This window comes from Gadus morhua, chromosome 15, assembly GCF_902167405.1.
Source record: "Gadus morhua chromosome 15, gadMor3.0, whole genome shotgun sequence".
NCBI lineage: Eukaryota > Metazoa > Chordata > Actinopteri > Gadiformes > Gadidae > Gadus > Gadus morhua.
This window is the reverse complement of record NC_044062.1, coordinates 10,655,108-10,668,927: the sequence shown is the minus strand read 5'-3', so window position 1 is coordinate 10,668,927 and position 13,820 is coordinate 10,655,108. Positions and strand designations below refer to the sequence as shown.

The following is a 13,820-nucleotide window of genomic DNA, read 5'->3' as shown; positions in this document are numbered from 1 at the left end:
GAATGCATTGTTCCAGTATTTATTGTTCCAGTATTTATAGAGTACAAAAAAAAAAGAAATAATCACACACATTTCAGGTAGCATAAAATACGTTTCTTTAGTTAAAACAAATCTCATTTTTTCACAATCAAAGTTAAGAAATAGGCATATTTCGAAATAATAAAAACACTGGCGAGAAGCAAGTGGCGTGAAGTAAACACATAATGACAACCATGAAATTGCACAAACTAAATGACTTGGAATCTCAACATGGCAAAACCAAATAAAACAAAGGTTTGTTGAACAATGGTTTACTGTTAAGTCTCTGCAATGAGGCAAAGCATTCAGTATGCTTGTAAAGTGCTATGTATATTACATAAAGTGAATCGTTTTTCCATAGCTGTTACATACATTGCTATGCTTCTGAGATGATTTTAAAATGCTTGTTGGACGTTGATTGGAATCACTTGTGTTAGCTCCTTTATTATCCCTCCAAAAATAAGCCACGATATTTCATATAAATAGTCTATTAACAGTGTTGTCGTTCGAACTCTGCTTCCTTAACCTTAATTGTCTTCCAAAATAGTGACTGTCAAATTGTACAAATGTACTGCACGGAATCAAGTAAAAGAAGCTCTTCAGTTCCCGCCGAAAGCGTTTAGCGGATCATCAAATATGTTTGCAGACTCTGCCGGCACACTATTGTCCTGGGTTGGTTTGCTTTTCTTCGATTTAGGAGGAGCCTTCTTCACTGGTTTTACTTTGTTTGAAGAGAAAATATCGTCTGTGGAGGAAAAAAAAAAAAGTTGTGTTATTATGACAATCATGAATAAAAATGGTTTTAGGTAAATTCGTGCAGTTCCCGTTTAAACGTGCCAGTTCAAAACAGATCGATCGTTGGGCGTCGCTGAGTAATTTGGAACCTATCACACATCAGAATTTTTTTTTTGTTTCCAATTGAGTTACCCATATCATCGTCAAATATCGATTTGGTGTCCATCTTCTTCTTGGGCTTATCTTTCGCTCCGGAACTCATCGTCAAATCAGCAAAAATGTCAACATTGTCATCAAATAGGCTGGCCTCCATCGTCTTCTCTTTGTGCTTCTTGTGACCAGCTTTAGGCAGAGTGGTTTCGTTGTCCTATGAAGAAATAACACCAAAGACAAAGAAATGGAATGCTAATCAGATAAAATCCTTAACGCTCTTTCCACAATCTACAAACTACCTCTTCCAAGTTGTAATCGATATACGAATTTTCATTACGAATTGCAAACAACCGCTGTACCTGAAATCTATCCAGTTTGGCAGGGCTGGAGGGGGTCCTGCTGTCTGAGGTTGAACTCGGGGTGGAGCCAGTGCTCATTCCAAAGATATCCTCGTCATCGTCGCCATCCTCATCAGCGTCTTCCATGAAGGACGGCGCCTGTGCTTTCTTCGCCCTCGGCTTCACCTTTTGGAACAGGTCACTGGTCGCCTGCTGGTCGAAAATAGACACGGGGGCGGGCCCCCCGGCAGGAGACGGGTCCGGGGCCTTCTTGGTGATGCTGGGGGCGGGAGGCGCGCTGCTTTTGCTGACCGCGACCGAGCCGAACAGGTCCTCGTCGGAGGAGGACAGCATAGGCTGGGCGTCGCCGCTGACCTCACTGGAGTCCGTCTCCCCGGGGTGGGTGGACACGGGCAGCGAGAGGACAGAGGGTCTGGTGAGGGACTCCGTGAAGGACAGCTGGGAGGGCGAGGGCGTGGGGAACGCACTGGTCCCACTGGGTTTAGGCAGCATGGGGCGGGGCGCGCGGAGGTTGGGCTTTGGGCCCGTGGTTGGGAAGCCCAGAGCGGACGTGGTGGGGTTGAGCCGGGGGTTCGGCTCCACTGCGCTGTCCTCTTGGTCAGAGACAGAGCGCTGGACTGACTGCTGCCTGGCCGCCCGAGACTGGGGCCTGCGCTGGCCCGAGCCTTTGACACGACTCTGCAGGAGGAGATGGTTCAACGCCTCATTAGGTCGGGTAAGGGTATCGGCATAGATAAGCAGTTTACTGTATTCACATTCAAAGACAGGGTTAACTCTATTCAAGCTAGGTGAGGCCATTTATTTTAGCATCTTATTTTATATTCATATTTGTCGAAATTCTCCCTACATCCCGAACAGGCAATCAAAAAAATAAAAGCAGGTCTCTGTGATTGTCGCAGGCCTATTATAAGCCCATGCAATCAATTACATTTATGGCATTGAATTTAATTTGGCCAAAATTAAATTATGAAATGGCCCACCTGACTGACTACCTAGAGCAATCTGCCCATGCACTGATTGTGAATAACAATTTCTTTTTTTTTTTTCTATGCCGAGTCATTCACAAGGCTAGGCAGGCTAGGCAGGCTAGGCACACCTATTGCAATAGCTAGCGAGCTAGTCATGTCTTTGGGGAGGGGCTTTGGAGGGAGGCAGAGTATTTTTTCAGTTGAATACTTTCAAAATCTAGCTTGCTTGGGATAGGTTATTTTAAATTACCTTTGCATGATTTAAGATTAGAGAAGTAGTTGAAATGACTGAAATTCACTATACAGGATAGGTTGAATGCATTCATTTAAAAAACCCATTAAGACATTCCCATTTGGTTTATTTAATTGACATTAGAAATTAAGTGTCCCAATAGGAGGATCAGCCCCTCACAATAGCGAGGGGTTCACACCAGAGAATACGTTCAATGCATTAACATAAGAGAAAGGGTTAACCTAATTAAATGAGAGTACTCAGTAACACAAAACATTCAAGTATGAAACATTTCAAACCAAATTAATCTGCAGAGGGTCATTGAACAGATGACTACTTGAGATGCTGACTACTTGAGATGCTGACCTGGACTCGGCTCTAGATTAGTTACGTTACCTTCCCTCCCCCCCAGCCCCCCCATCCTCACAGCAACACACCTTGTTTGTGCTCGGCAGCGGAGCGACCTGGAGGGGGCTCTCGAAGCTCACCCCCTGCTCCATGCCCGAGTGGGTGGACCCCAGGGGCGTGGTGACGGGGCTGGGGCTCAGGCTGGAGCTGGAGACCCCAGAGGAGGAGCCCGGGGGCGTTCCCGGGAGAGCGCCCCCAGCCCCGGGGATACGGGGGGCCGCACCGGGGAGCATTGCCTTGGGGTTGATCACAAGGTTGGCCTGGGTGGGCAGAAACAAGGAAGGAATACCCTGGTGAGTGCTGTTGCATCGGGAGTATGGATATACTTAGGAACATATGTAAAAAAAATAAAATATGGATATGTGTTTCCAAGTTGGTTACACACTACATGCATGTATGCAGACCTAGAGCTTATCCCATTGTGCAACTACAGTACTGGTTTAGTTTTAAATGGAATCAAGGGAAGCGAAAGAGAAATAAGAGGAAGGGTGAGGTTGAAGCCAACAAAAAAAGTCCACAGTTCCCCATAGAAATGTTGGCAAGAAATGACTCAAAAGGTTGAGCCGAATACATGCCCTCAGTCTGGCCACAGAGCGATCAGGGTCATGCCACCGATTGATAATAATAGTTGTATTTTTTCAGTAGGCAGAAACAGTTTCAAATGAAGTCCAAGAAACCTTACTGAGAAACAGACAAGTAGGAATGTGAAACGTCTTTTTCCAGAAGAAATTTAGGGAAAGGAAAAAGGGTTAAGATAGGAAACCAAAAAGTATGGTTGGTAAAAAAAAAAAAAACTAAAATTACTTGTAGTTTTCCGATCCTTGACAAGGGATCTTTGGCCTTTACAGGGCTTGCTGCTGTCCTCTGTAAAGTTGCATAAAAACACAATGCATTTTGTCTTTCGGTTCATTCCTCTCATTTGGGATCCGTGCACTGGTAATCACGGCATACAAATAATTTGGAATAAACACAAAGAAACTGATAAAAAAAAAACTTTGAACATAAAGTCTGTGGTAAATAAATCCTGTGATACTGGATTGAGTAGGGACTGAACCAAACCATGACTTTACCTCGCTGTCCGGTGTGGAAGCAGCGCTGATGCCTTTCCATGACGGCGTGGGCTCCTGTTTGGGTTTGCTGGGTTTCTTCGCTATTTTCTAGACATTGAAAAATATACCGTTTATTGTTCTCCCTTTTGAGGAACCAATGTAGCGGTGTCATTATAGTGATATTTTTACGTATTTGAAGCACATAAGCTGCCCCCACATAGCCACTAGGAAGCAGGATCGAACACACAACCTGCATTACCCCCACATAGCCACAAGGGAGCAGGATCAAACATACAGGCGGTAATATCTACCCCAGCCACAGAAGGCAGCATCATTAAGACAGGAGGCCGCAGCTAAGACGTCACAAATGCCACGCCCACCATAGGCCACGCCTACTTGGTCCATTTGCAGCGCCCGGAGCCAGAGGAGGTCAGAGAATCATAGGCGCCCCGCAGAGAGCCTCGGGCCTAAGCGCGGGGCTCGAAGTAGCTCTCGATATTTCTCTCTACAAGTGTTAGATACAATTCCCTCCCTTTTGCTTCATAGTTACCATACCGGAATACTTTAACAATAAAGTGAGTTAAAAGCGACCCGTTTCAAAACTACTTTCAACAAGAGCACGACAATGTGCATATTCACGGGAAACACATGAATCAACAGAGATTGCAACCGCTTTAGGAATCTCATTACCGGATGAGGAGGCTTGGGCTTAGCGGAGCTGAAGAGGTCATCTTCGTCGTCTGCGAACAGGCTCGGCACGTCTGTCTTCACGGAGCTCGGCTTCGCGCTCTGAAAACACACACACGTACTGTATCTTAGCACACACACACACACACACACACACACACACACACACAAAGGCACTGTACCTTTCATTGACACCTTCAGATTGCAAGGATATCCCATGTGTTTTAAGTAATGCGTGAACAGAGCAGATGCTCACACACAGAAGATTCCCTACACACAGAACAAGACGCACACACACGTGGACTGACCACGGTTTTCCCTGAAGTGGCAAACAGGTCAACATCAGGGTCGTTGTCCTTCTGCTGCCTGTCGCTGAACAGCAGCTCCTCGTCCTGGAACACACCTGTGCTCTTTGTGCGTTGCTGTTCCCTTGCAGGCTACACACACACACACACACACACACACACACACACACACACACACACACACACACACACACACACACACACACACACACACACACACACACACACAGTAAGAACTCATTCTTACTTGATGTATTATATTCCCAGATCGAATCATAATGGTTAATGTATACTGTCTCGGGAACACACCTGTTTTGTGTTTGTAGTGATGGGTGGGCGGACTACGGCACCGGAAACATTCCAATCGCTGTCCTCTTCTTCATCGTCGTCGTCGTTATCATCCCCATCAAAAATACTGACAGGGTTGGCTTTTGTCTTCTCCGTGGTCTCCTCCTCCTCCTCCTCCTCCTCCTCTCCTACATCCGGAGGCGGCAGGCGATCCTCAGTAAGGACGTCCCCCTCAGCTCCTTCTCTGCGCCTGCTGGCCATGATGTCGATGCCCCCGAAGAGGCTGACAGCCCCCGCAGGCTTCTGTTTCCTGGGCTCTCGATCGCTGGCTGGCAGAGAGGAGGAGATTGTGGAGGAGGTGGAAGAGGAGGAGGAGGAGGAGGAGGGGGGCTGCCGATCGGGGACCTCCCCATCGCATGTGTCCTCCGGAGGCTTGGCCTTCTCGACCACGCTCCCCGAGGCAGGAACCTCCTTGCGGGGCTCTTGGTCGAACAGGGACGGGGCTGGGGCCTTGGGGGCCACAACAGGGGCCTGACAGGAGAGATTGGGAGGGGCATGATGAAGAGAGAGCGAGAAAGACGTTGAGATGACCGAAGCAAGATCATGCTGCAATCATGAAGATTGCAGCAACACATTATTTTTCAAAATGAAATACAACTAGACCTGTGTGGACCAAAGACAGGGCAAGGGTGCCTTTCGACTGTTGGACGTTACGTACTGGGTTTGATCACCGAGGTCCACAGTCTACCTGCAGGCATCCTTGAGCCAGATGCCTAGCCCCTACCAGCTCCTTAATGACGTGCATCTTCAAATTCAATGCGAGTCCCTTTGGGTTGGGGCTTCTGCTAACTTAAGAATGACTGAGAGTAGGTGGACTCACTTTAGTGGCTGATGCTTTAGCACTGGAGCCAATGGCAGGTTTGGAGCCAAAGAGGAATCCTTGGTCTTCGTCGTCTTCAAATAATAACGCCACCCTCTGAGACTTCAATGGACTGGATCCCAAAAAACAACAACTATGAGCAGAGCGATTGGACACAGGGATTGCTGTAACATATCATATAGCTTTTTATTCTAGTCTTTTAAAAAACAGTGAAAAAGAAGGGTAAATTCCACTCTGGAACTGGTAAATTACCAGTTTGACAGTTTGACTGTACTTCCTTAAAACAGGAAGTACATTGCGTGTCTTTGTTGATGTGAACAGGGTCACACCACCACACGTCTGTGGTTGTCTCTACCAAGGCACATACCAAAACGGAACCCAGTGCTTATTTTGAACAGAGGGACAATGAACAAAAGCCATGACCTTGTTTTTACGGATGAGGAGAAAGTAAAAACCACCTGGATGTTTTGGCAGTGGCGAAAAGGTCTTCGTCCTCGTCATCGAACAGGCTGCCGTTGGGAGGGGCTCTAGCGCTGGGCAGGTTGGACGGGGCGCTTACACTGGCCTTCATCACCCCCGTCTTGGTCTCCGTCCTCCCTGTGCCGGGCTGAGAACCCAACCACTGGTCCTGTCATTCACAAATTGACCCAATAACAGACACGGTTTCCTGTTACTCACCAAGGAAATCACCTTTTTTCATGCATCTATAGAAGGTCAATAATGACTACTTTAAAAAATGGACAATTTTTAGCTTGATTTTATTAACACTTTTAGTTCTCCTTTTGTTATCACTTAATTTGTTTTACGTTATACTGTGACACCCTTAGTTCCCCCACGGAATAACAAGCTTCATCTTATCTCATCTGATTTAGAAAATTAAACCCACTTAAAATAGGATCCTGCCCCTTTCTGACCTCAATGTTCCACACAGAACCTTATCGGTCCCTCGATCCATTCAAAGTGCTGTGAATAAGGTGCATTCAACTGCTCTTGGCTCTTGGCGTTGGCTCAGAGTTCAAGGGTTCTCATACCTCGTCATCACTGAAGAGGGACAGCGTCTTCTGGGGCTGGGGTGTGGTGGCTTTAGCTTGGCTTGGCTTTGGCTTGGATTTAGCCACCGATGCAAACAGATCCTGACAGGGGAAGAACAGGGTCACGTTGACAGACACAAGTGTAAAAGTAAAACAAAATAGACGGGAGAAGGGAGATAGAAGATATGATTGTGACAAATAATCACCTCCTCTTCCTCGTCATCAAACAAGGACACTGGGGCCTTGGGCTGTTGTGCAGACCCGGGCTTGGACTGGTTCTTAGAGGGGGTTGGAAAGACCTCAAAGAAATAAGCAAAGAATTATAAAAAGAAATCATATAGGTCATACATCCACTGATCCTACTTATTGATGATCTTGATCCCCTATAAAGGCTCTCGAACCATACCTGCGTATCTTCGTCGTCCGAAAAGAGACCTCTAGCCTGGGGTATCTGCGTCTGGTTACCAGGTGTGGTATGGCTTACAGGAGTCTCTACCGGAGGACCATTCTGAAACAACACGGAAAGGTTCGTGATCCTGTGATGCTGCTGGAAAACAGAGGTTCAATAGTACTAGCACAATTACGTGTTTTCTACTCATTGTGGATACTAGCTCAGTGTTTCCCACACATTGACGAGACTATGGCGCCCCGCCATAGTCTAATTTCGGCCGCCATAGTCTCTGCGTGCACATGAATTATTATTATAAATTTTTTTTTTTTTTTTTTTTTTTTTTTGCTCACACGAAGTTCGTGTCGCTCTCATCGGGATTGCATGAGAGCAGAGGTGCTGCATCCCATTAGGCATACCAGGCAATTGCCTCGGGCCCCGCAATTGCTTGGGGCCCCGGGCCACTACAAGGGGGCCCCCTAGAGGCAAAAAAATAAAAATAAAAAATCGCTACATACACCCCCCCCCCCATAGTCTCCAAAAACTCTGATGTGATTTAACAATTTCTTTGACTTAAGAGTAAACAATTATAAAGTTCCATCCGATTGGAACTGGTTTTAAAAAAAAAAAACACAACTGTAAAGCAGCTTTAACAGGTGAATAGCCTGGGAGCCAAAGACGGCAGGACGTGTACTGTGTGTATTCACACCTCCTCCGATTTCTCAGAGCCTTCGCTGGTCGATGCTCGCCGTCTTCTCAAACTCTCCGTCATCAGGCTCTTAGTTCCGGGGCCAAAGATGGAAATAGCCCCAGCAGGCATCTGAACAGAAAGAAAACCAATAACCATTACCATATAATCTCCTCACTGACTAGACAGACTACAGAGCCACAGAGCGCACACGGTCAACAAAGCATGCCATGGTTGTGCACCAAACATAATCATTCTAAATAATATTTACACACGCATGTGCGTGCGTTTTCACCTTTTTCTCAGGGGGTTTAGCCCCTTCCTCCACGACTTCCTTTTTGTTGAGCACCGGCGGTTGGACTGCTGACTTCTCACTGAAGATATCCCCCTCATCCTCCTCATCGTCATCTCCGTCTCCCAAGAAGAGATCCGCCACCTTCTTCGTTTTGGATTTTCCCCTTTCAGCTAGGGGGGAAAGGGACATTGCAGTATTCAGTGGAAGTGGATATCGTCAAATGCACCAAGAGGGACACATACTGTAAAGACACGGTCACACCCTCTCACCGGAGCTGGACGTTTTCACGCTTCTCCCACTGAAGAAGTCCTCTTCCTCCTCGTCGTCAAACAGTCCACCACCTATTCCACTGGCTCTCACGGGGGGCTGCTTGGGAGATGGGTGGGCTTTGGGTTTCCCATGGGTGACGTTCTCCTTGCCCTCCACTGGAGCAGTGCTGTGCCCTGAGCCAAACAGGCCGTTATCAGCTAGGAGAAAGAGCACAAGACTTTGTTTAGCTGCATTTCCCATACGAACACATGCACGCCTTTACGAACACATGCACACCTTTACCTGGGAATACTGAAACAGCACCTGCAGGTGTCTTCTTCTCAGACTTCACAGATTCTAAGTAGATTAAAGTAAAGCAGAATAAAATGTCCACACACACACGACTGATCATTAATGAGGCCTACTATGCAGACGAGATCATGTTATAAATAAATATAAATGAAAGCCTGCCTTACCGGCCATGTGAGCGGCGCTCTTGGCTTTATCTTCCGACGCAGTACGTTTAGGCGTGTCGCCGAAAAGATCCCCCTGAACGACACACAACAGGGGCGGTCCAAACTGGGTTAGCTGTCGGCCATGATCTATGAGAAAATGTTTTAGCCTCAAAAAGGTAGACCCTACCTCGTCATCGTCGTCAAACAGCCCCCTCCCGCCACTGAAGAGGCCACCTCCACCACCAAATGGAGAGAACTCTTCCTCCTCCATCCTGGGAGGCTGGAACATGTCATCGCTCTCCTGTCTGACGACTGCAGCAGCTGCAGTGTTGAGAAAATCCACAACTCCTTAAAAACAACCCCCTGGACTTCAGAGAAAATTACAATGACCATGAAGGTGGAGCATGTCACATGTATACACACATGAGCATAGGTGATGGGAACAGGGGATGGTAAATGAGTTCCCTACCGGGTGACTTTTCAGCTTTGGCCACTTTCTTGCTTTTAGCTCTCTTCTTGGAAGATGCCAATGCTACATGATGTGGAATACATGAGAAAATGATATAATAGAAACAGACGTGTGTGTGTGTGTGTGTATGCATGGATCAGGCGATGGTCAAGAACTGGACACATATTGGAAATGGGTAGAAGTCTTACAGGCGCGTTCTTCCTCCCCTTTGCTGACTGGATCCCCTTTGATTCGGGCTGCCAACTCATCCACAAAAGAGGTAGAGCTTGCAATCTAAATTAGAGTAAATAAGCCACAGAAAACTCAAAAGCTCACCAAAGAACATGATTTAAAAAAAGTACTCAAATGGCCAACAGCGGTTATTGTTGTCAAGCAAATAAATATCAGCGATTACATACCTTTCTCTCATTTTCATCTTCATACTCCTCCTCCTTGTCGGATTCTCCAAATATGTCAGAATCCTCATCCTCCTCTTCGTCTTCCTCGTAACTCAACACAGAAGACTTCTGAACAAGAAGGGTTCACGGTTCAACATGATTCATAATGTTAACAGACGGCAGAAGAAGAAGCCATGTTTGGTCGAAGTAAAAGCTAGCTCACCTTGTTAATACTGCCGCGACCCTCCGCTTCCTCAAACTCTTCATCCGACTGCTGTCAGTTTCAACACACACACACACACACACACACACTGTTTTTGTATACAGTTTCCATGTATTGGTTTGAGGTTACAGGAGCATTATGGGGAATTGTCTCTTACAACTTCTCCTTTGCCGTCTTCACTTTCGATGACGCTGTCTCGATCGCTGTCGATTGACATCTCTGGAATGGGAGAGAACCATGACAAATGTATGAGAACAAAGCGCACCTTCCATTGCAGACATTAAGCAATGTAAACTGAGGTTGTGTTACCGTCGCTGGAGAGGTCGCCAAGTCCAACATCATCCTGCTCCATGAAGGCTTGTGAGCCGATCAAATATGGCAGAGGCCTGTCCACATACAGATCCTTAGAGTAGAGAGAACCACGTTTTAGATGTATATTCCATGTACCTTTTCATATAAGAGACTGCGTAATGTGGGGGTTCACGGTCTGCAACATCGACCGAAAATCGGAAAGTTGGACAGTTGTTGTCGTTGGCCCAGGATTTGCACTCTACCAAATTCAATTGATTTCCGCTCTACCAAATCAGACCAATTAGGTCATGGCGGTGTATGCGGTACGTGTATGCGGTACGTGTGTGCGGTACGTGTGTGCGGTACGTGTGTGCGGTACGTGTGTGCGGTACGCGTGTGCGGTACGTGTGTGCACCTTGGGCTCCAGTATAGCCTCTACTCTGTCCATGGCCTCCTCATCCTCAGAGTCAGAGTTCCCTGCTTTGATGTCCAGCTGCTCAAAAGCAGAGTCCAGGACGCGCAGACCATAATTCACAGCTTCCTGCATCTTGGGAATTAGCTCGGCTTCTTTTTGCTCTCGAGTCTTCTCCTAATGACACACACACACACACACACACACACACACCCACACACACACACACACACACACACACACACACACGTTATATGTATTAAAGGCGGAAGCATGCTCAAATAATGAAGGACCCTGAATATTTTATACAGAAACAAGGACGATAAGGAAGGCTTTGTACCTTTTCCGGGTGCTTCACAGCACTCTCCACCTTTGCGATGGGTTCCTCCACCTCTTCATCATATACTCTCTGATACAGATAAAAAATTTCAATTTATATATTATATAAGGATCACAAACCATCTCTTCTTTCAAATTGTAGGGCACTCGGATACTACCAAAGTAACCAATACACAAAAATCTGCCAAAATAATATGAAACATACACAGCTAAAACATTTAGAAAGTGGCAAACTAATAAATAAAATGAGACATTACATTTTCTATGAACTGTGTGTTTGACAGCATGAGGAAGTCATTGAAGACTGAGTGCAGGCAGCTGTCTGTGGCTTTAGTGTCTCGCATCAATCCATCTAGCTGCTTCTCAATGTCATGAGTCTTTGACAGCATTCTCTGGGAAAAGTCTTGTAGGAACAGGAATAGCTGTGAAAAAACAATTATTTGCATCACTAGTCACAGCTCCAGCACGTTGGCCATTTTATAAGGTAACTACCCCTACAACAGAGCAGATAACACATATACCCAGACGGTGACTCCACTAGTAAGAAGGTAACACTTTATTAATCTGCGAAGGAACATTCAGTTGTTATAACGGTAAAAAGAACAGTGAATCGAACTTATACAATACATATAATACAATGATAATGATTATTAATGCACTGCAGGAAAATGATGAAACGATACTATAGTATAGTATTTGACACACAGCCCACATATCCAGCGTTCGGTCCACACTGCAGTCTAACTGTAGGCATCCATGAGCCTGTCATTGACATGCACCTTAATGTCACCTTACTGAACTCTATGTCAGTCACTTTAGATAAAAGTTTTGGCTTAATAGTAAATTACGAGAAGAAATGAAGAAACTAACTAAGTCCATTTGATTAATCTGTTAAAGGGGTAGGTTTTGACTTACCCCTGAATCCGCTGCTAGAGACCAATTGGCACTGGCTTGGCGCATCTCCCCAAGAGTCCACGGTCTCTCCCAAACTTGGTTGTCTTTCCCCAGATGGTTACTTAGGCTCGGGACGTCCGCCCCTCCACCGGGAAAGTCGCTCATCTGTAATAAATTACGACGTCGAAGTCAACCACTTGGGTAAACATTTAGCTTCAATCAACATGAGTCAACAGGTTTGATGTACTCATTTATTGGACGAGTGAAGCAAGCTAGTCAAGTTGTTTGTATACTAATGCTACATTGATCTGGCTCCCGAAGTTACACAATATCTATTGGGCATATGATACATTTAAATCGAAAGGCATTCTAGCTTTGATAGAACGTTATTGACAACAATACAACCGATGTAGCTTGTCTGGTTAGGTAAGGTTAGAAAGACTTGCCAGCTAGCCCAGCTAACGAGCTAATAGAGTAACAAACTACAGCACAGCTAATGCCTAAGAATGCATGCCATATGCCAAGATCTAGAGCGGGTATATATATATTACCTTGAGCGTTTCGGGTTATTCACGAGGTAATTTGTGATCAGAAAGAACGTAAAATGAAATCGATTATGCTAAAATGTGGCCTTTTCCTCATTGGTCTTCTGACAGATCGGCCATGTTCTGTCTGCAGACAGTCACCTGACCTGCATAACGTTGCCTAGCTACCAGAGAGGGGCGGAGCAGAGTTCCCACCAATGAGCTTCAAAGCCCCCCATCAAGACAAAGACGGAATTATATTCTTAGTTTTTCGCAATTTCTTAGACTCATTTTTTCAAACTGAATTTGATTCAAGAATGATACTGATATCTTACTCATCTTGCTCGATTTATGCTCAGACGAAAATATATATTTTTTGATGTTCAATTTGATTTTAATTGTATCGTAATTTTAACGTGTGATTTGATGCTGAGTCAATTAAACTATTTCTAAAAGTAATGCCGTCAAAAAAAAGACGCAATTTTATTGCTCTTAGACTCTGTCTTTCAAACTGAATTGCATTCATGAGTGATACTGATATTTTACTCATCTTACTTGATCTTTGCTCTGACCAAAATGTACATTTTAATTGTAACGTGTGATTTGATACTGAGTCAATCAAAAGAATATTAAAAATGATGCCGGTTTATTGTTTATGAAAGCATACTTCCTATTATATTTATTGAGTATGATTTATCTGAAGCCTACTTTTGAATATTAGTGTGGATGAGATCCCGTCTAACAGAAATAGGCCTAACAGTTATTGAAGGGTAGAAGTGGAAGGGTTAGGCCAGTAACCTGTCACCTGATTCATGGTTACCGGGTTCTTTTAGACAATATTTGCTAGTTTTAAAAAGTGAGAGATGTCACAGGCCTATGCAATTAACTGTCAGTTTAGTCAATAACACGATCACCATCATACTACCATATCACCATCATAACTTCTTCAACCTCACCTCCACTCTCTGCCCACACACCCTTCATCAGATTTGTCACTGCTGTTAAATCTCTGGTCGAACAGTATACTCAATTTGAACACCATCCGTACGGTTTGTCTCCTTTTCTCCTCATTTTTACTGTTTCTAGTGTTTTTAAAGAGGTTG

The 13,820-nt window shown here is 45.2% G+C and overlaps 1 protein-coding gene across 4 annotated transcripts; it reads right to left on the bottom strand.

Moving 5' to 3' along the window:
- Positions 1–71: 71 nt before the first annotated feature.
- Positions 72–12,898, bottom strand: washc2c (WASH complex subunit 2C). Of its 4 annotated transcripts, none has more exons than XM_030378626.1 (31): positions 12,745–12,898; positions 12,215–12,358; positions 11,557–11,721; positions 11,301–11,369; positions 10,964–11,137; positions 10,567–10,660; positions 10,415–10,476; positions 10,258–10,308; positions 10,056–10,163; positions 9,846–9,930; positions 9,658–9,720; positions 9,376–9,509; positions 9,210–9,282; positions 9,037–9,090; positions 8,754–8,951; positions 8,485–8,654; positions 8,211–8,321; positions 7,520–7,621; positions 7,320–7,412; positions 7,114–7,215; positions 6,541–6,710; positions 6,083–6,194; positions 5,224–5,733; positions 4,918–5,046; positions 4,613–4,711; positions 3,944–4,030; positions 3,678–3,737; positions 2,903–3,133; positions 1,266–1,943; positions 946–1,120; positions 72–763 (listed from the first exon to the last, which is right to left on the bottom strand). In XM_030378626.1, exons 2-31 carry the CDS (start codon positions 12,356–12,358, stop codon positions 618–620), a joined length of 4,449 nt encoding a protein of 1,482 aa, XP_030234486.1. In that variant the 5' UTR covers positions 12,745–12,898; the 3' UTR covers positions 72–617. The 4 variants fall into 4 exon arrangements, with proteins under 4 accessions (XP_030234486.1, XP_030234488.1, XP_030234487.1 ...); XM_030378628.1 differs by having other exon boundaries at positions 7,320–7,391; XM_030378627.1 differs by having other exon boundaries at positions 10,056–10,160.
- Between the last annotated feature and the right edge of the window lie 922 nt (positions 12,899–13,820).

What these genes read in the sequence shown, in the direction of transcription:
- washc2c (XM_030378626.1), bottom strand. Translation starts at nt 12,358, where the DNA reads ATGAGCGACTTTCCCGGTGGAGGGGCGGACGTCCCGAGCCTAAGTAAC. An exon ending in CTCTAGCAGCGGATTCAGGG is followed by an intron (nt 11,722 to 12,214) that starts GTAAGTCAAAAC and finishes GTTTTTTCACAG; the next exon opens with CTATTCCTGTTCCTACAAGA. An exon ending in TCACTACAAACACAAAACAG is followed by an intron (nt 5,047 to 5,223) that starts GTGTGTTCCCGA and finishes GTGTGTGTGTAG; the next exon opens with CCTGCAAGGGAACAGCAACG.